General features: G+C 42.4%; 1 protein-coding gene across 16 annotated transcripts in view; it reads left to right on the plus strand.

Annotated features, from left to right (window-relative positions):
- Positions 1–20,418, plus strand: part of svila (supervillin a) — a 183,900-nt gene that overhangs the window by 159,117 nt on the left and 4,365 nt on the right. For 11 of the 16 annotated variants that reach the window (XM_070881500.1, XM_070881505.1, XM_070881510.1 and 8 more), the window contains 6 exons: positions 769–902; positions 1,944–2,099; positions 5,639–5,782; positions 9,279–9,400; positions 9,487–9,642; positions 12,151–12,205. In XM_070881500.1, coding sequence (XP_070737601.1) covers positions 769–902; positions 1,944–2,099; positions 5,639–5,782; positions 9,279–9,400; positions 9,487–9,642; positions 12,151–12,205 — 767 coding nt within the window. The remainder of the gene's footprint in view (positions 1–768; positions 903–1,943; positions 2,100–5,638; positions 5,783–9,278; positions 9,401–9,486; positions 9,643–12,150; positions 12,206–20,418) is intronic. The other 5 variants (XM_070881502.1, XM_070881508.1, XM_070881512.1 and 2 more) reach the window with 1 other exon arrangement.

A 20,418-nucleotide genomic window follows, 5' to 3' on the forward strand; every position in this document is an offset into this window, starting at 1 on the left:
TCCTGTACAACTGCATTAAGACCTCCCTGCTGCTATACACAAATCCCCTAGCTATGAAGGCCAACTTGCCATTTGCCACCCTTCGCCGCCTGCTGTACCTGCATGCCAACTTTCAATGACTGATGTAAATTAATAAACTTAAGATCTAATAATAATATTTGTTGCTCAAGTTCCTTTGTAAATTTGCTAAATTTCTCAAATGAAGAAACCTCTCGTATAATGACTCCAGTGCAGTACTGAGTCAATGCTACACTGACTGAGATGCCGTCTTTCGGATGAGACAATAATAAACCGAGGCCCCGTCGGCCTTCTCAGGTAGATGTAAAAGATCCCATGGCACTATTTGAAGAAAAGTCGGGGAGTTCTCCTCCATGTCCCAGACAATATTTATCCCTCAACCAACATCACTAAATCAGATTATCTGATCATTTATTTAATTGCTGTTTGTGGGACCTCCTTGTTGCGTTTACCTACATTACATCAGGGGCAACACTTTTGTGGGGGGGCGGGGGGGCAGAGACGGTACGTCATTGGCTATAAAGCGCTTTGGAATAATCTGTGGTTATGAAAAGCGCTATATAAATGCACGGCCTTTTTCCTTTTAAAGTAATTTTGTTTATGGCCCTTTGAGAGAAAACTGGATACTGACATGGGTCCACTTTAAAATGCATGTTTAAGCTCACAAAGCTAATGCTAGATTATAGACAGACTGAATTTAATCAGTGTGTTTGGACTGCAGAATTTCTTAACCATGTTTTCTTGTTACAGATGTCCACTGGAAGCAGGGCTACACAGCAGTAGCAATGTGACTATACATGAATGTGATGAGGGATGCGAAGCAGTGGCGTTCTTTGAAGCATTAGGAAGGAGAGACCGAAAAGCCTATGACTGCATGTTACAAGGTAACCAGTGTTCTCTGGGTTATGAAATATTTCTACAAGTTAAAAATGATGGGATTATGAAGTGAGCGTGCCTTCCTCTATTGCTGCCTCATACTTCAATTGTTTCTCGCGGGAGAATAAGAACAAATTCAATCTGTACTGGATCGAATGTCAAAGACATTCCGGTTCAGTGTCCCAAAATAAAAGTTTGCAAGGGGTAGGCACAAACTATACAAGAGTTAGTTGATGGTGGACAATGACACGAATTGAGTTCATTTACTGAAGTCTTGTAATATAGCAGACTGTCCCATAATTCTATTCTTGTCTTCAACTGTAACATCAGCTAATAAGTATATTTTCAATATTTGTTTACCTGTATAATAGAGCAATTTCTTATTTTAAAGCTTACTATATCAAGTTTGGAGACTTGAAGATAAGAGTCTCACTATACTCCATTTCAGTTCGGCTCAGTTGACATCACTCTCACTTCTGAATCAACAATAATTTGTATGTATATAGCACCTTTAACGCAGTAAAACATCCCAAGGCGCTTCACAGGAGCGTAATCAGACAAACATTGACACCCAGCCACAGAAGGAGATATTGTCAAGAAGTTCTGGGTTCAAATCCCACTTCATGATTTGAGCACATAATCTAGGCCGACACTAGTGCAATACCGAGGGGAGTGCTGTGTTGTTGGAGGTGCCATACTTTGAATGAAATATGCTGTTTCAGAGGTTGAGGTAGACATTAAGCATTCAAAGGCACTATTTTGAAGAGCCACAGGGTGTACCTTCAATGACCAATGTTGCCGAAAATAGTAATTGTTCATTCATCTCACTGCTTCTCTTGGGATCTTGCTGTGTACTTCAATATAATTTGTTGAATAAGAAATGTCTTGAGAGATTTTTTTTTTTGCTTAATCAGATGGCATTCTTTTCTTTCTTAAAAGTATGCCCTTGTTCCCATTATACTTGTGTTTACGATTTCCATATGCTTTTGAAATGCTAGTAACTTCCAGTCTTCTGATGTTTGAAAACTAAACACAAAACTTGTTCACAGATCCTGGGAAATTCAATTTCACTCCTCGACTCTTTGTACTCAGTAGTTCATCTGGAGAGTTCATTGCAACTGAATATCTATATCCTGCCAGAAATCCTACCATGGTCAACTCAATGCCGTTTTTGCAAGAAGATCTGTACACTGCGCCACAGCCAGGTTAGTTTATTCATCCACAATTTAAACACCTGAAAAGAGATGATCTAATTTCAGTAATTTAAGCTCATGGCAAAGAAGTTGATGTAGTGTCAATTGACTCTTACAAAAATGACAACTAACTGATTGGGAAAAGGACTATAGTATAGGCAGTCCCTCGTAACGAGGATGACGCTCTTCACACCAAAAAAAAGATGGACTGACAGGTGGTATATGGATAGCTATGGGCTGAGATGATTAGATACGTCATGCTGGTTCCTTTGGGCCCAAATTTGCCCAGGAGTTGCTCTGTTTTTTTTTTTTGGAGCAACTTGATTTTTCTGGAGTATCTTAAAAATCCCCATTCTGCACATTTAATTTGTGCCAGTGTAAGTGAGTTAGTTAGGATTTTTTAGTTTTGTTCTAAAGGGGCCGTTACCAGCCACCTATGCCCGTTTTGGCCATTTACTCCAGTTTGGACAGCTAATAGTTGCTCTAAACTTACTTAGGCCAGCGAATGTGGCCACTTGTGGCCGCACAGAAAACCCTTGCGGAGAGTTAAGAAATCAGCGCAGGTAGCCAGAGATAGGAAAGGGAAGCACAGAGGACCTTGCAAAACACTAAACACCTTCTCAACAACATTCATGAAGCATAAAAACCATCGATTTTTAAATAAAAAATAAATAAATAAAAAATAAAACTTAAGTCCTACCTACATTAATACCTAAGGAATTGAGTGTAGTATCTCCAAGTTTGCAGATGACAAGCTGGGTGGCAGTGTGAGCTGTGAGGAGGATGCTAAGATGCTGCAGGGTGACTTGGACAGGTTAGGTGAGTGGGCAAATGCATGGCAGATGCAGTATAATGTAGATAAATGTGAGATTATCCACTTGGTGGCAAAAACAGGAAGGCAGAATATTATCTGAATAGTGACATTAGGAAAAGGGGAGGTGCAACAAGACCTGGGTGTCATGGTACATCAGTGATTGAAAGTTGGCATGCAGGTACAGCAGGTGGTGAAGGAGGCAAATCGTCTGTTGGCCTTCATAACGAGAAGATTTGAGAATAGTAGCAGGGAGATCTTACTGCAGCTGTACAAGGTCTTGGTGAGGCCACACCTTGAATATTGTGTACAGTTTTGGTCTCCTAATCTGAGGAAGGACATTCTTGCTATTGAGGGAGTGCAGCGAAGGTTCATCAGACTGATTCCTGGGATGGCAGGACTGACATATGAAGAAAGACTGGATCGACTAGGCTTATAATCATTGGAACATAGAAGAATGAGAGGGGATCTCATAGAAACATATAAAATTCTGGCAGGATTGGACAGGTTAGATGCAGGAAGAATGTTCCCAATGTTGGGGAAGTCCAGAACCAGGAGTCACAGTCTAAGGATAAGGGGTAAGCCATTTAGGATCAAGATGAGGAGAAACTTCTTCACTCAGAGAATTGTGAACCTGTGGAATTCTTTACCACAGAAAGTTGTTGAGGCCAGTTCGTTAGATATATTCAAAAGTGAGTCAGATGTGGCCCTTACAGCTAAAGGGTTCAAGGGGTATGGAGAGAAAGCAGGAATGGAGTACTAAAGTTGCAAAAATGATCAGCCATGATCATATTGAATGGTGCTGCAGGCTCGAAGGGCCGAATGGCCTACTCCTGCACCTATTTTCTATGTTTCATACTCGGCCCGGGAAGTCAGCGGGCCAGCCGGTGTGAAAGGCCACTCGGCCGGCGATTGGGGGGTGGGGGGGGGCGCAGAACTCACCGGCAGGAGAATGAACCGGCAGGCAGGAGAACTCAGAGAACGCACTGGCAAGCCCTTCGGTCAGGGCTAGGGGTGGGAGTACGCACCAGCAAGCTAGCATCAGACAGCGAGAAATGACCGATCGGAGTTTTCCACCTGCTGGCTGGCTGCTTGCTGCTCCACTTTTAACTGATCTTCCATCCAGCAACAATGACTGCCCAGCATATCGGGTCCCACGCTGCAAAGGAGCTACTGCGCATGCGCGACACCTCCAGTGCGCATGTGTTGAGCTGCCGATACTCTTTTGAGCGCAAGGCTCTAGTTTCCCCCCCCCCCCATTGCCACGCCGCGTCAAGCACGAGTACAGTCGACACAACGGGGACAATACGGCAATAGGTTTTTGCCGCCGTTTTGAGAGTAGAAAGTCGACACACCTCATGTAAGTGCGCCGAAAAAACTGGAGGGCCAAATTTGGGCCCTTAGTTGGAGGGGAGAGAAATGTCTTTGAAACTCAGCAAGCTTGAGGTTGGAACTTGAGAGATGAGGAATGGATAATTTTTTTTTGTTTCACTTTATTACCTTTGGGATCAGTGTGTATTCGCACAGAAAATGGGATTGAGTCTGATGGGGTAGATAATACATAGATTGAGCAGGTTTGATGGTCCAAATAGCCCTTTCTTATTCCTTTCTTCTGTATGTTAATATGATGCAATATAAAAGCTGGTACTAATAAGAGCTGCTATTTGTAATGGTAGCAACTAATGACACTTAATCTCTCTGTAAAGCTGCTCTTGTGTTGCACTTTAAAAGGTTAATAGTGCCTTCAGCTGCTGACGCACAGGCTTTACACAGCTGGCAGCAATCCCAGAACAAATTTGTGGGAAGATCCATTTTTCAATTGGGCCTTCTCGGTTGTTGGCTCTAGCGAATCCAGATGCTCCAGTGTGAAGATCCATCAGCCCCAGCACCTGACCAAGCACAATATCATAATGGCTCGATTCACTGTGTGTTTGATTTAAGCTGCTGTTAAAAACATACAGAATATATAGATGCGAAGCACCGACTGCTACTATTATTTAAATTAATATAGTTTTGTCAATAGTGTATAGTAGAAAACTGTTACAGATAATAAAGAAGACTTTATGCCATTTTCCTTCAGAAATTATTTACATGTATAGTGGAATCTATAGTTACAATTCATTGTGTATCCTCAATTTTATGAACCTATAGTTTGGAAAAAAAACTCAGTCATCTCAAAACAGTTTTCGGTAACTAGCCGAATACACAAATGAGCAGCTATCTTAAAATGAACCCAAACTATTGTCCAATTTTAATGAAGTAAATGTAACTGAAACTGGACCATAGTTTGAGCTCATTTTAATATAACAAATGATGTTTTATTCAAATCATCGATTCCACAGTATGTCATCTCATCGTAAAAGTATGTTTCTTATATGATATCTGAGGTTTAATTTTGTTAAGTAAAATAAAACTAGGAATATTTATTGAAACAGATTACCATTGTAGTGCATGGAATTGGTTCAAAATGCAAACATAGATTGAGGTCCATTTTAAAAATTGTGGCACTTTTTTTGGAGAAATACAAAGTTTAAATCAACTTAATTTAAATCACAGGCAAGCAGTTCTGCAGGGCCCTTTAATTTTCTTAACATTGCATGAGCAATTGCTAGTCGATATAGCTCCGCATCTCGCTGAGCAATTAGAATGGCAATTACTTTTAAGAAACATTTTGTTGTTTAAGTTTTAAGAAGCCTGCAGTACCCCGAATATATCAGCATTTTCTATATCTTGTGTGCAGCTCTATTCTTGGTGGACAATCACCACGAGGTGTATCTCTGGCAGGGCTGGTGGCCGACGGAAAATGAAATCACAGGATCTGCCCGGATCCGCTGGGACACAGATCGGAAATGTGCAATGGAAACCGTGTTACAATACTGCAAAGGTACAGCAGAAATATTGATGGTTGTAATCTGAAGTTTAAATGCATTAAATGGGAGTTGGAGTTCAGTAATTTACTGCATGGATTCCAGTTCATAGGGCAGTTGGTGATGTTTTAACTGGCTCTTTACTCACTTATTTGCTTCCTTTTCCCCTCTTTATATTTTCTATATTTTTTTTGTTTTATTCTGAACACAATTAGGGAACTATAATCGAAGTATGTAATATGAGAATATTAAAATCTGGCATATTTTAATTGTGTACTCAGTCAGAATAACAGCATTAGATGACAAGTGCTGGCGTATGGATGTTGGAATAAGATGCATGAATGTTCTTTATTAATAATATGCATCATTCAATGCACATCAGGTGATATATAGTGGATTATAAAAGTGGTACTGTTCAGGCATGTCCACTACAGTTCTACAGAAGGTACCCCTAATATGTTGTAAGCTGACCACAACAAATGAGTACTGTTTGAGTGGAGCAAGCTATATTCAGAGTGAAGGGTCTCGGATTTTAAGATAGATTCTGTAATGGTTCCCGCTGATTGGAAGGTAGCAAATGTAACCTCACTATTTAAGAAAGGAGGGAGAGAAAAAATGGGGAATTATAGACCAGTTAACCTGACATCAGTAGTAGGAAAAATGCTAGAATCTATTATTAGGGACGTGGTAACAGGGCACTTAGAAAATCATAATATAATTGGGCAGAGTCAACACAGATTTATGAAAGGGAAATCGTGTTTGACAAATCTTTGTTTTTTGAGGTTGTAATTAACAGGATAAGGGGGAACCAGTGGATGTAGTGTAATTGGATTTTCAGAAGGCATTCGATAAGGTGCCACACAAGAGGTTATTAAACAAAATATGGGCTCAGGAGATTGGGGGTTATATACTAGCATGGATTAAGGATTGATTAACGGACAGAAAACCGAGAGTAGGAATAAACGGGTCGTTATCGGGTTGGCAGGCTGTAACTAATGGGGTACTGCAAGGATCGGTGCTTGGGCCTCAGCCAGATTCACAATCTATATCAATGATTTGGATGAGGGAACCAAATGTAATATATCCAAGTTTGCTGCTGATACAAAACTTAGGTGGAAATGTAAATTGTGAGGGGGATGCAAAGAGACTTCAAGGGGATATAGACAGGTTAAGCAAGTGGACAAGAACATGGCAAATGGAATATAATGTGGAGAAATGTGAAGTTAGCCACTTTGGTAGGAAAAATAGAAAAGCAGAGTATTTTTTTAAATGGTGAGAGATTGGGAAATGTTGGTGTTCAGAGGGACCTGGGTGTGCTAATACACGAATCACTGAAAGTTAATATGCAAGTACAGCAAGCAATTGGGAAAGCAAATGGTATGTTGGCCTTTATTACAAAGAAATTGAGTACAGAAGTAAAGATGTTTTACTGCAATTATATAGAGCCTTGATGAGAGCACACTGGAGTATTGCGTACAGTTTTGGTCTCCTTACCTAAGGAAACATAGAAAATAGGTGCAGGAGTTGGCCATTCGGCCCTTCAAGCCTGCACCACAAGGATATACTTGCCATAGAGGGAGTGCAACGAAGGTTCACTCGACTAACTCCTAGGATGGGGGATTTGTCCTATGAGGAGAGATTGAGTACACTAGGCCTATATTCTCGAGAGTTTAGAAGAATGAGACGTGATCTCATTGAAACATACAAAATTCTTAGAGATTGACTGGGTAGATTCAGGGAGGATGTTTCCCCTGACTGGGGAGTCTAGAACCAGGGGTCACAGTCTCAGACTAAGGGGTTGGGCATTTAGGACTGAGAAGAGAAATGTCTTCACTCAGAGGGTGGTGAATCTTTGAAATTTTCTACCCTAGAGAGCTGTCGATGCTCAGTCGTTGAGTGTATTGAAGGCAGAGATATTAAGGGAATCAAGGGATATGGGGATAGTGCATGAAAGGGGCGTTGAGGTATAAGATCAGCTGTGAACTTATTGAATGGCAGAGCAGGCTAGAAGGGCTGAATGGCCTTCTCCTGCTCCTTTTATGTTCTTGATAAGATTTAATGTATTGACAAAAAAAGCTATTCCAATCTGGCATCGTTCTCACCTGTATAATCCCACACATGCATGTCACCTCATATTACCCAAAAACTTAAGAAATAAGAGCAGAAGTAGGCCAATCGGCCTTTCGAGCCTGCTCCTCCATTCAATAAGATTCACGGCTGATCTACTGCAACTCCACCTTCCCGCACTAGCCCCATAACACTAGATTCTCTTAATATCCAAAAATCTAGCGGTCTCTGTCTTCAATATACTCAATAACTGAGCCTCAACATCCCTTTCATAACCCTTTGAGTGAAGAAATTTCTCCTCATCTCAGTCCTAAATGGCTGACATTCTGATACTGTGACTCCTGGTTCTAGACTCCCCAGCCAGGAGAAACATCCTCCCAGCATCTACCCTGTCAAGCCCTTGTAGTGTCACATTGAGAACAAAGGGGGTGAAAATAACAATGCTCAGCATGTTTTGAAACTTGCAAATTTCATACAAGCCAGACCAATGCATCATTTAGAGATCTACCATCTCACTTCTGTTAATTGACAAAAGCAATTTGTATGATGATGGATAGAAATATTAACATGTACAGTTATATGTTGGCAGTATGTCAAATTACCATGGCTACTTGGCATACTGTTGCCATATATGTATGAGCGATTGGGTAAGATAGCCAGTATTCCTGATTTGATGGCAAATAAGTTACAGCTGTAAGTATCTTTGATTTGTTTGCTGTTAAGTAGGCACATGATTTTTCTACCTTTTTTTTTTAATCCACATTTTTGTGTACAACTGGTGGTGTGACCTTTTAATTGTAACACTTTCTGAAATATAAACTAATTTTCTCCAAATTGACTAGATGAGTATTTTGGGATGAAACATGGGTAGCTGTAGCACCTGTTGTGTTCCCATATATCTCCAGATCCGATAACCATCATCAGCTTTATTGCCCATTCATGAATGTAAAACTGGTATCGCACCTTCCACTGTAAAAGGTGGGTGCCTTAACTACAGAAACGAGCATTTATGTTGCTGGTGACTCACAGGTTGTAATTAAACCTCTGGGATCTGCTGGCATTCTTTAAATTGCTCCGGTACCCTCAGTCTAGTGATTTATGATGTCAGACTGCTTGCCGGAATTATGACCTTGAAATTCTTGTTAGCTGTCGGTTATCCTATATTTCTTCCTGTTATAGCAGATTTGTTAAATTAAGTTTAAAAAGATATTACATGTGTGCATATCGTGAAATTTAAAATGCTGTTAATCTTTTGTCCAAAATGCACATTTAACAGGTCTGAATAGGGTTAACATAGGCAGAATGTAAATTTTAATCTTCAATATGCTGCTCACTCACTGCAGTGATATTGCATTGTTGTGTATATGGTCTGAAAAATGTGATTATGTAAAGTTGGAGTGATGACTGGTATCTAACATACGTTGATCTTCCATTACTTGATCACAGTAAAGAATCCCAAGAAGCCACCAAAGTCCTACCTGATACATGCGGGTCTTGAACCACTGACGTTTACTAATATGTTTCCCAGCTGGGAGCACAGGGAAGATATTGCAGAGATCACCGAAAAGGTAAAGGATCTAATCTTTTTTTCCCCCCAAATCTTCATGCTGCTGCTTATGTGGGTTGCCTAAAATCCTTTTTTTTTAAATCCTAGGAAGCTGAAGTCTGTAATAAAATAATTTTGGTGGAAGATGTATTGGACAAGCTGTGCAAGACTCAGTACCCACTGGCAGAACTACAAGCCCGGCCTCTGCCAGAGGGAGTCGATCCATTAAAGCTTGAAATTTATCTGACAGATGAAGACTTCCAGGTAAATTGCACTGCTCTGAATCCAAAATGATTATAGTGAAGGTTGTTTTGGGCAAGCTGTGCAAGACACTCTATCCACTGGCTTCAAGTTCGGCCTCTTGTTAAATACATTGTATACTTTCTTCCCCAAGCTCTTATCACATATAGTGCACAGGCACCCCGTTCTATCATAGAATCATATCATAGATGCTTACGACGCAGAAGAAGGCCATTCAACCCATCGTGCCCACACCGGCCAAAAAAGAGCCATCCAGCTTAATCCCACTTTCCAGCTCCTGGTCTGTAGCGTAACCTTGCAGGTTACGGCACTTCAAGTGCATTTCCAAGTATTTTTTAAATGTGATGAAGGTTTCTGCCTCTGCTACCCATTCAGGCAATGGGTTCCAGACCCCTACTGCCCTCTGGGTGGGAAAAAAAATTCTCCACAAATCCCCTCTAATCCTTCTACCAATTACTTTAAACTACTACCAGTTACTTTCTAGTCAAAATAAACCCTGTACTTTGCCAACTGTGGTACCTATTCTTGCTACCTTTCTTGCATCACAGATCTCCACAGTTTGATGCTTCCTCTTTTGCCTCTGGAGACTGGTCCTTTAACTGCCGTGAGCCTAGTGAAGTGTCAAATCTTCTGCATATGAAGATTGTTGCGCTGAGCTTGGTGCATCACAAAATGGAAGGTTTTTAATGTCTTCGATGCAGAAAAATAATTATGTAGCATTAATTGTAAATGTGTGAGGTGAAGGAAATGACTTCACTTCCCGTGGGGAGCAGGTGGGTGAGTCCACGGCCAGATCAGCCATGATCTTTTTGAATGGCGGAGCAGGCTCGAGGGGCTAGATGGCCTACTCCTGTTCCTAATTCTTATGTTCTTATGACTTTGCAGTGAACTTTTCCTTTGCTTGGTCCAAGGATAGTTTGATATGACCTTGATATTTTTTTAATTTGTTTCCACTCTGATGTGGGAAATTTTGAATGCTTTCCAAAATCATGTAGACAGAGAATGTATCATATCAGTCATGTTGCACAGTGATTAAAGTTCAGATATTGTTGTCCAAGGATGATTTCATGTTACATGGCGTCCATGTGCTTTTAAAAGTGCTAAAAATTTATCCTTTTAATCCTAAACTAAGGTTTTAGAAATTGTATTTTGACTTCCACAGCAATATACTTTTTTATAAAGTACTGTTCAGAAAAGTCTCCAGTTTATTGATGACACTTTTGATATAACTGGAGTCACTTACAATTGCGAGAACAAGTGGAATCTTTCTGGCTACTACCCAATCAATCCTGAAATGGATAACACACCTAAATACTCTACTGGGGGGAAAAAGCACAGATTTTAACGGTTAAACTACATACAACTTACTGGGGTGATTTTTTTTTCTAAACAAGTGTTTCAGGAAGCTTCTTTCACCCCAATTTAGTTGTGTAATGTGTTGAAATGGGTATAGTGTGTAAAGTTGGAAATTGTCAAGCTATTGCTAACTTACTGGGCTTGTCTCAAAATAGTTTGTGTCTGAGCCCAATTTTGGCTATGACTTGCATCAATTTTTTGGGAGCAAGTTGTTTTTTCTGGCGTAAGTTAGAAAATGCCATTTTCCCCAAAAGGTTTGCTCCAGAGTAAGTCAGTTAGGTACGATTTTTTTTTTTAGGTCAGTTTTTTTTTCAAAAGGGGTGTTCCCAGACACTTGCGTCAGTTTTGGCCATTTATGCCACTTTGGCCAGCAAAAAAGTACTCCAGATCCACTTAGGTCAGTGTATGTGACCAGCTCTGAAAAACCTTGCTGACAGTTAAGAAAAAGCAGCGCATATTCAACAGACTTTAGGGCAGGGATAGGGGAGGGAAGGGAAGGGAACTGGAGAGGACCTCAACATACAAGCAGCAAACATTAAGGAAAAGCTCAAACCAATAAAAATACAATAAAAAAAGAAGTAAATCCTACCATCTTTAAAGTCTGCCCAGGAAAGGCAGGCAGCCGGCCGGCCTGTGTTTGAGGCCATACGGCCTGGGATAGGGGAGGGAAGCTGCTGCCATTTAATCGCAGGGGGGAAGAGAGAGCCCGCTGAGCCACCAGAGGTGGTCTGCCCGGGAAAGGCAGCCGGCCGGCCAGTGTGTGAAGCCATTCGGCCTGGGATAGGGGAGGGAAGTTGCAGCTGTATGCGCGAAGGTGCCGGCAGTGTTTTCGGCGTGGGCCTTTGGCTCCGCCCCCCCATTTCAAACATCGACGCCATGCCAGGACTCCGGGGACTGCACGCAGCGGCCAGGATGGGGCGGGTTTTTGCCGGCGCCATTTCCAGCGTGCAAAGTCGGCGCGCTTGAGGTCAGTGCGCCAACAAAACTTGATGGGGAAAATCTAGCCCCAAGGTACTTGTTGCAGTGGGGGAGGGGTGTAGAGTTCATTAAAATAATTGTTGAACTTTTGCCTTGAGGTCAGATTAATTTTCAGCTTTCAATATTCATCTGTTAGGAACTTAGATATTCACTATATTGTCACATTTAAACCTGCAGTTATCAGAAGTTGAATATCAGCTTTATGGAATTTGGGAGTGTAACTCCAGCAAAGGTATGAAATTGTACAGGTAAACAATTTCCTAAAATGTGCTGCTTTCCCTTTGCTTTTCACAATGCTTAATACACTTAAGAATACCCTTCTAGGGTAAGAGTCTTTCCAGTAAACCTTTTTTTTTGGAATGTCATTTGACAGTCCTGATTGGTTTTGCCATTTCTGAAGCTGATCACTGAAATTTGAAATTTCTGCGCTCACAGCTGATTACAGTGTGACGTTGGCAGGTTGATGGGAAGAGTTTGCCCATGTGTCGTCTTGGTTGATGAGTAGAGAACGGAGATGTTGTAAAGCAGATCAATCTAAAACATACCTGTCTGCTTGTGTGGTGCCATGTACATGTGAGGACCCAGGGGCAGCACGGGCCAGCCCACACTGTGATATGTGTGCGTGCACTAGGTCCGTGCAGCAGAGCTGGTCTCCAGTCGTCTTGGTTAATCCTTGCTACTGGAACAAGACCTAGCTCTCTCAAGCCCATGTGGTGGCTGGTGTGCAACGGCCATCACACGTTTTTAAAAAAAAAAAAAAATCCATGCACAGGCATCTTCCACCTTCAACATGTAGTTCAGGACCTGGAATATTAGGTCCTTCATTGAAACACCTTCCCTTTTTGGCGTGGAAGCAAGTTATCCTCGATATGAGGGACCGCCTAAGAAGTGGTGCAACTGATATTTCCTCTTTATACAAATTATAAAAGCTACTGAATGAAAAGGCAAAAAAAATACCTCAGTGACAATTTTATCATGCGTGCACCAGAAGGAAGCGCCAAACTACATATCTAGCATTGTATGAGTATGTTTGGAGCCGGAGCCCAACCCCCACGTAAAACTTAACGTAAACAAAAGACTACAAAGTCTATGGGCCGAAATTCGGTAACTCCCCGTTTGGCGGCGGTAACCGCAACAGGCGGGACTTCCTGCGGCAGGTGTGGAAGTCCCACCCCGTCCGCAAAATTGGGGCTATCGACCCCGCAATGTCTGCCGCTCCACTTTCTCTCGGGGAGAGACTGGGGCGGTAAGCGCTTGAATTTTCCAGCGCTACAGAGTGCCGCGTAGCATTGGCACGAGCACAAGCCCCTCCCCTTCCATTAAAGGGGAGGGCTTGCTGCGAACTCTGCAGTGGGGTGAGGGGCCACCGGGGAGCAGGGTGCCGTGGCCGCAGCCCGGCACACAGACGGAGTGCCGAGCTGCACCATCGTGGCACGGACCTCGCAAAATCGTTTGCGAAAAGGCCTGATCGGTAAGTCGGCAATTAAAAAAAAAAAAAAAAAAATGGGGCCATGCACCTCCCCTTTACTTTTCATCGTTGCAGAGTGCGGCCGGTTCGTGACCCGTGAGGCTGGCACGAACATCGCCCACGGCGGCCTCACTGGGCGCTACCCAAGTTCCGCTCCAGGCCGAAAACGGGTCACTGTGCATGTTGATGACGTCATCATTGCCGGCGCAGCGGCACTGCTGATTTGCGCCTCCGCTAACTCTCTCACAACTTCACAGGAGGCGGTAGTGCCAACGGCCCCCGGGCGAGAAATCGTTTGCGCCCCGTTTAGCACCCCCAGGAGGTGCAAATTTCTCCCCGTAGGTTTCTTCTTTGAACATTACTGAGAGTTTTTTTAAAAAGTGTACTGTTATTGGTCAATAATTTTGTCTCGAGCCCCACCTGCCCAATGTTTCTGACTAAATTAACAAGTGACGCACTCCAATGGATCTTTTGATGCTCTGAACAATTCCAGCCCAGCAGTTTTTCTTGCAAGTTTTTGGTATCTCTGTAGTGGGTTGACCAAAATTAGTAGCTGTAAACCCACCCACCTGTGGGACAATGCGTTGGGACATATGATGTACTTTTAAGCTTACTTAAAATTGATTGTAGAGTTTTGAATTGTTAACGTGCATTGAATTTTATTTTTATTTTATTTTATTCTCAGTAAATTTCACAGTGGTTGGCGGAAGTCTGGGGGTGAATGAAGAGAGGGAGAGCGGGGCAGGGTGATTTGTGGGAGTGGTGAGAGTGACAACGGACTGGTGGTCGGGAGTGTGAGACACATTGAAATGGAGGTTGGGGGTGAGAGGGAAACTGGAGCAGGGTTCTGGTAGAGATAGAGACACTGGGGAATGGGAGTCGGAAGATGGGGGTCTCGGGCAGGTGAAAGACTGTGGGGGTCGGGGGAATTTGGGGCTTAGGTGGGGGTAGACTGGGCATTGGTAAGATTGGGGCTTGGGCAAGAGGGGAGGAAAAAAAGACTAGAAATATGCTGGGCATGGCACCCAGTATGTTCTGAAGAGCCAGGAGCAACAGCAGCAGTAATATGGCGAGTGGAAGCAGTGCCGAGAGAGGAGCAGCCAGTGATTGGGTGAGTGAAACCTGGGGACTTTACTGTGAGTAATCAGTGAAAGATTGTTTCCATTGGTGAATGAATGGAGAACAAGGGGTCGGAGACAAAGAATTCTCACTGGAGAACCAAGGGGAAGAGAGAAAGGTGGTTTTTGAACTAAGGGCTATTGGATTTTTCACCATATTGAGGCTCAAGACCAGAACATCATTTAAAAGGGAATCTGATAAATATTTGAAAAGGATAAATGTAAAAGGATCTGGGGGAGAATGGGATTACTGGAGAGAGAGTGCCAGTACTGGCACAGACATCAATGGCCTCCCTCCTGTGTTGTAATTTCTATAATTGATTCCAAGCCTAGATTGCCAACTGTTCCCTCCCTCCACTCCAGTAAATCAGTTTTCTGTGGTGCAAACAGAAGTATCCGGTGTTTAATTTTGTGCTGTTATGATTAATAATGTCATATTCATCTAAATACACAAAATAGCGCTCTCACCTTAAATTTACCTTAAATGGCCTTGAGGTTTATAAATAATGGTTCAAGTTCAGTTCCAAGTAGTAATGGCATTTAATTGAGCATCAAATTGTTGGAGATGGATCATTTTAATACACTAGATATTGGAAACTTCTCTACTTTTAATAGACATAAATTATTGCCACTATTCTGCTGTAGTTGGACACCAAATAGCTATACCTGATAGTAATCAGACTGTACAGATGTTATGCTACTTGAGTTCATCATATTTGCTTTAGATGATGGAGGCAATTTACAACCCATGGGAGATGAACAATTTCCTGTGACATGTGTACACGGTAAAAGCATTAGCAAAAATTGAGTTTTAGGGGAGTGCTAACAGCAAACACCCTTTTCTTAAATAGCATCAATTCCAGCAGTGCTTTATAGTGACTCCAGGTTACATAACTTGGTCCAATAGTGAAGCTTTGATGATGAAATGTAGTAAACATTGTTTTCAGAGCTCAAATCCTTTCACATCCTTCACAATCAATAGAATTAGCCAGCATCCACTGGCAGGAATCACAGGAAGCTGTCCTATTGAGACTTGACAGTACGTGACTTCACCTAACTTCATTTGAACCATGTAGGCTTCCATTTCTTTTCTTTTGGCTGTATGATTGGATTGAGTCGATAGTTTTCAGTATCACACTTTTAATTGCTATTGAAACTAACACTTTCTGTTTTGCTTAGGCTGTTGACTGCATTGATTTCTTAATTTTTTTTCTTAGAGAATATTTTTTTTTTGATACTTGGGAAGAGAATTCAAAATAGCTCTCGCACACTATAAGGAATCTCAGGACTAACTGCACTGATCAAAAGCTTCTGTGAACTACTGATCTTCAACCCAAAATCAGCCAAGCAAAATAAACACAAAATTCCATTTATACAAGTAGATTCTGTGCATAGGGGATAGGTGACCAACAGGAAGTGCAGTGAAAGGAAGGTAGTGCAGGGATCCCCTGAGGTCATCCCCTTGCAAAACAGATGCACCGCTTTGGGTACTGTTGAGGGGGATGACCAGTTCATGGCACCATGGGTGGCTCTGCTGCACAGGAGGGCAGGAAAAAGAGTGGTAGAGCTATAGTGGTAGAGGATTCTATTGTAAGGGGAATAGATAGATGTTTCTGCGGCCGCAACCGAGATTCCAGGATGGTATGTTGCCTCCCTGGTGCAAGGGTCAAGGATGTCTCTGAGCGGGTGCAGGACATTTTGAAGGGGGAGCATAAACAGCCAGATGTCGTGATGCATATAGGTACCAATGATATAGGTAAAAAACGGGATGAGGTCCTACAAGACGAATTTAGGGAGCTAGGAGCTAAATTTAAAAAGTAGGACCTCAAAAGTAGTAATCTCAGGATTGCTACCAGTGCCACGTGCTAGTCAGAGTAGGAATCGCAGGATAGCTCAGATGAATATGTGGCTTGAGGAGTGGTGCAGAAGGGAGGGATTCAAATTCCTGGGACATTGGAACCGGTTCTGAGGGCAGGTGGGACCAGTACAAACCGGACGGCCTGCACCTGGGCAGGACCGGAACCAATGTCCAAGGGGGAGTGTTTGCTAGTGCTGTTGGGAAGGGGTTAAACTAATATGGCAGGGGGATGGGATCCTATGCAGGGAAAGAGAGGAAAGTAGAATGGGGGCAGAAGCAAAAGATAGAAAGAAGAAAAGTAAAAGTGGAGGGCTGAGAAACCCAAAGCAAAAAGGGCCAGATTACAGCAAAATCCTAAAGGCGCAAAGGGTGTTAAAAAGACAAGCCGGAAAGCTCTGTGACTCAATGTGAGGAGTATTCGGAATAAGGTGGACGAATTAACTGCGCAGATAGCAGTTAACTGATATGATGTAATTGGCATCACAGAGACATGGCTCCAGGGTGACCAAGGCTGGGAACTCAACATCCAAGGGTATTCAACATTTAGGAAGGATAGACAGAAAGAAAAAGGAGGTGGGGTGGCGTAGATGGTTAAAGAGGAAATTAATGCAATAGTAAGGAAGGACTTTAGCTTGGATATGTGGAATCTATATGGGTGGAGCTACGGAATACCAAAGGGCAGAAAACGCTATTGGGAGTTGTGTACAGACCACCAAACAGTAGTAATGAGGATGGGGACAGCATCAAACAAGAAATTAGGGATGCATGCAATAAAGATACAGCAGTTATCATGGGCGGCTTTAATCTACATATTGACTCGGCTAGCCAAACTGGTAGCAATGCGGTGGAAGAGGATTTCCTGAAGTGTATTAGGGTTGGTTTTCGAGACCAATATCTCGAGGAACCAACTAGAGGGCTGGCCATCCTGCACTGGGTGATGTGTAATGAGAAAGAACTAATTAACAAATTTGTTGTGCGAGGTCCCTTGGGGAAGAGTGACCATAATATGGTAGAATTCTCAGAGACTAGGGTCCTGAACTAGGGGAAAGGTAACTTCGATGGTATGAGACGTGACTTGGTTAGAATAGACTGGTGAGTGATACTTAAAGGATTAAAGGTGGATAGGCAATGGCAAACATTTAAAGATCACATGGATGAACTTCAACAATTGTACATCCCTGTCTGGAGTAAAAAATAAAACTGGGAAGGTGGTTCAACCGTGGCTAACAAAGGAAATTAAGGATAGTGTTAAATCCAAAGAAGAGGCATATAAATTGGCCAGAAAAAGCAGCAAACCTGAGGACTAGGAGAATTTTGTAATACAGCAGAGAAGGACAAAGGATTTAATTAGGAGGGGGAAAATAGAGTATGAAAGGAAGCTTGCTGGGAACCTAAAAACTGACTGCAAAAGCTTAATAGATATGTGAAAAGAAAAAGATTAGTGAAAATAAACGTAGGTCCCTTGCAGTCAGATTAAGGTGAATTTATAATGGGGAACAAAGAAATGGCAAACCAGTTAAACAAGTACTTTGGTTCTGTTTTTATGAAGGAAGACACAAATAACCTTCCGGAAATACTAGGGGACCGAGGATCTAGTGAGAAGGAGGAACTGAAGGATATCTTTATAAAGCGGGAAATTGTGTTCGGGAAATTGATGAGATTGAAGGCTGATATATCCCCGGGGCCTGACAGTCTGCATCCCAGAGTACTTAAGGAAATGGCCATAGAAATAGTGGATGCATTGGTGATCATTTTCCAACAGTCTGTCGACTGTGGATCAGTTCCTATGGACTGGAAGGTAGCTAATGTCACACCACTGTTTAAAAAACGAGGGAGAGAGAAAACTGGTAATTATAGACCGGTTAGCCTGACATCAGTAGTGGGGAAAATGTTGGAATCAATTATTAAAGATGAAATAGCAGCACATTTGGAAATCAGTGACAGGATCGGTCCAAGTCAGCATGGATTTATGAAAGGGAAATTATGCTTGACAAATCTAATGGAATTTTTTGAGGATGTAACTAGTAGAGTGGACAAGGGAGAACCAGTGGATGTGGTGTATTTGGACTTTCAAAAGGCTTTTGACAAGGTCCGACACAAGAGATTGGTGTGCAAAATCAAAGCACATGGTATTGGAGGTAATGTACTGACGTGGTTAGAGAACTGGTTGGCAGACGGGAAGCAGAGAGTCAGGATAAACGGGTCCTTTTCAGCATGGCAGGCAGTGACTAGTGGAGTACCGCAGGGCTCAGTGCTGGGACCCCAGCTCTTTACAATAGACATTAATGATTTAGATGAAGGAATTGAATGTAATATCTCCAAGTTTGCAGACGACACTAAGCTGGGTGGCGGTGCGAGCTGTGAGGAGGACGCTAAAAGGCTGCAGGGTGACTTGGACAGGTTAGGTAAGTGGGCAAATGCATGGCAGATGCAGTAAAATGTGGATAAATGTAAGGTTATCCACTTTGGGAGCAAAAACACGAAGGCAGAATATTATCTGAATGCGGCAGATTAGGAAAAGGGGAGGTGCAACGAGACCTAGGTGTTATGGTTCATCAGTCATTGAAAGTTGGCATGCAGGTACAGCAGGCGGTAAAGAAGGCAAATGGTATGTTGGCCTTCATAGCTAGGAGATTTGAGTATAGGAGCAGGGAGGTCTTGCTGCAGTTGTACAGGGCCTTGGTGAGGCCTCACCTGGAATATTGTGTTCAGTTTTGGTCTCCTAATCTGAGGAAGGACGTTCTTGCTATTGAGGGAGTGCAGCGAATGTTCACCAGACTGATTCGTGGGATGGCGGGACTGACATATGAGGAGAGATTGGATCAACTGGGCCTGTATTCACTGGAGTTTAGAAGGATGAGAGGAGATCTCATCGAAACTTACAAGATTCTGATGGGACTGGACAGGTTAGATGCGGGAAGAATGTTCCCGATGATGAGGAAGACCAGAACCAGGGGTCACAGTCTTAGGATAAGGAGTAGGCCATTTAGGACTGAGATGAGGAGAAACTTCTTCACTCAGAGTTGTTAACCTGTGGCATTCCCTACCGCAGAGAGTTGTTGATGCCAGTTCATTGGATATATTCAAATGGGAGTTAGATATTGCCCTTGTGGCTAAAGGGATCAAGAGGTATGGAGAGAAAGCAGGTAAGGGGTACTGAGGGAATGATCAGCCATGATCTTATTGAATGGTGGTGCAGGCTCGAAGGGCTGAATGGCCTACTCCTGCACCTATTTTCTATGTTTCTATATTCATTGGCTGTAAAGCACTTTGAGACATCCAGTGGTCGTGAAAGGCAATATATAATTCCAAGTCTTTTTCTTTATATTAGTGGATCAGCAAGGCAGTGTCTAAGCAAACCAAAATGCTTGATGCTGGTGCACTGAGTTCATGGGGACATAATCGCTACTGGTGCACTTTACCAACATATTTAGGCTAGAATGTTTAATCAACATTGCATAAGTTGTCTAAATAAATGGTAGGTGAATTCTTTTCAAGGCTTTGAACATAAGCTTCAACTAAAAGCAAATGTTTGTGGCACGGATTATTGGCTAATGCGCAATTGACAGTCCATACAGCACAACTTTCACCATGTCCCCATCTTATAATGTATGATAACGTTATAAGATGAATTTGAAGTGGACCATTGCTTGCCATTTATCTGAGGCATCAATCAACTCTGCATCTAATTATTAAATCAAATAGGGTGACAATTAGAGCAGGATGCCTTGGTCACTAGATTGAATTAGAGATTGATGGATGGAGAGGGCAAGAAAAGGAGGAGGAGGCCTATGAAGTTGGTGACGTCCATTGATGAGATGTGCCCTGTTATGTAATGGGATCAATCCTAATAGCTATATATGCCAAAGTGGTCTTAGAGCTGATTTTGTTTCTTTGATGTAGGGTAGTGCAATCTTGTTCATTCAACCTTGCACCCTTATGAGGCAGCATGTAAATTCTCTGAACTCAATTTGGATAAATCACAGTATCTCCTGTTAATC

Source organism: Pristiophorus japonicus, chromosome 5 (genome assembly GCF_044704955.1).
Source record: "Pristiophorus japonicus isolate sPriJap1 chromosome 5, sPriJap1.hap1, whole genome shotgun sequence".
Taxonomy (NCBI): domain Eukaryota; kingdom Metazoa; phylum Chordata; class Chondrichthyes; family Pristiophoridae; genus Pristiophorus; species Pristiophorus japonicus.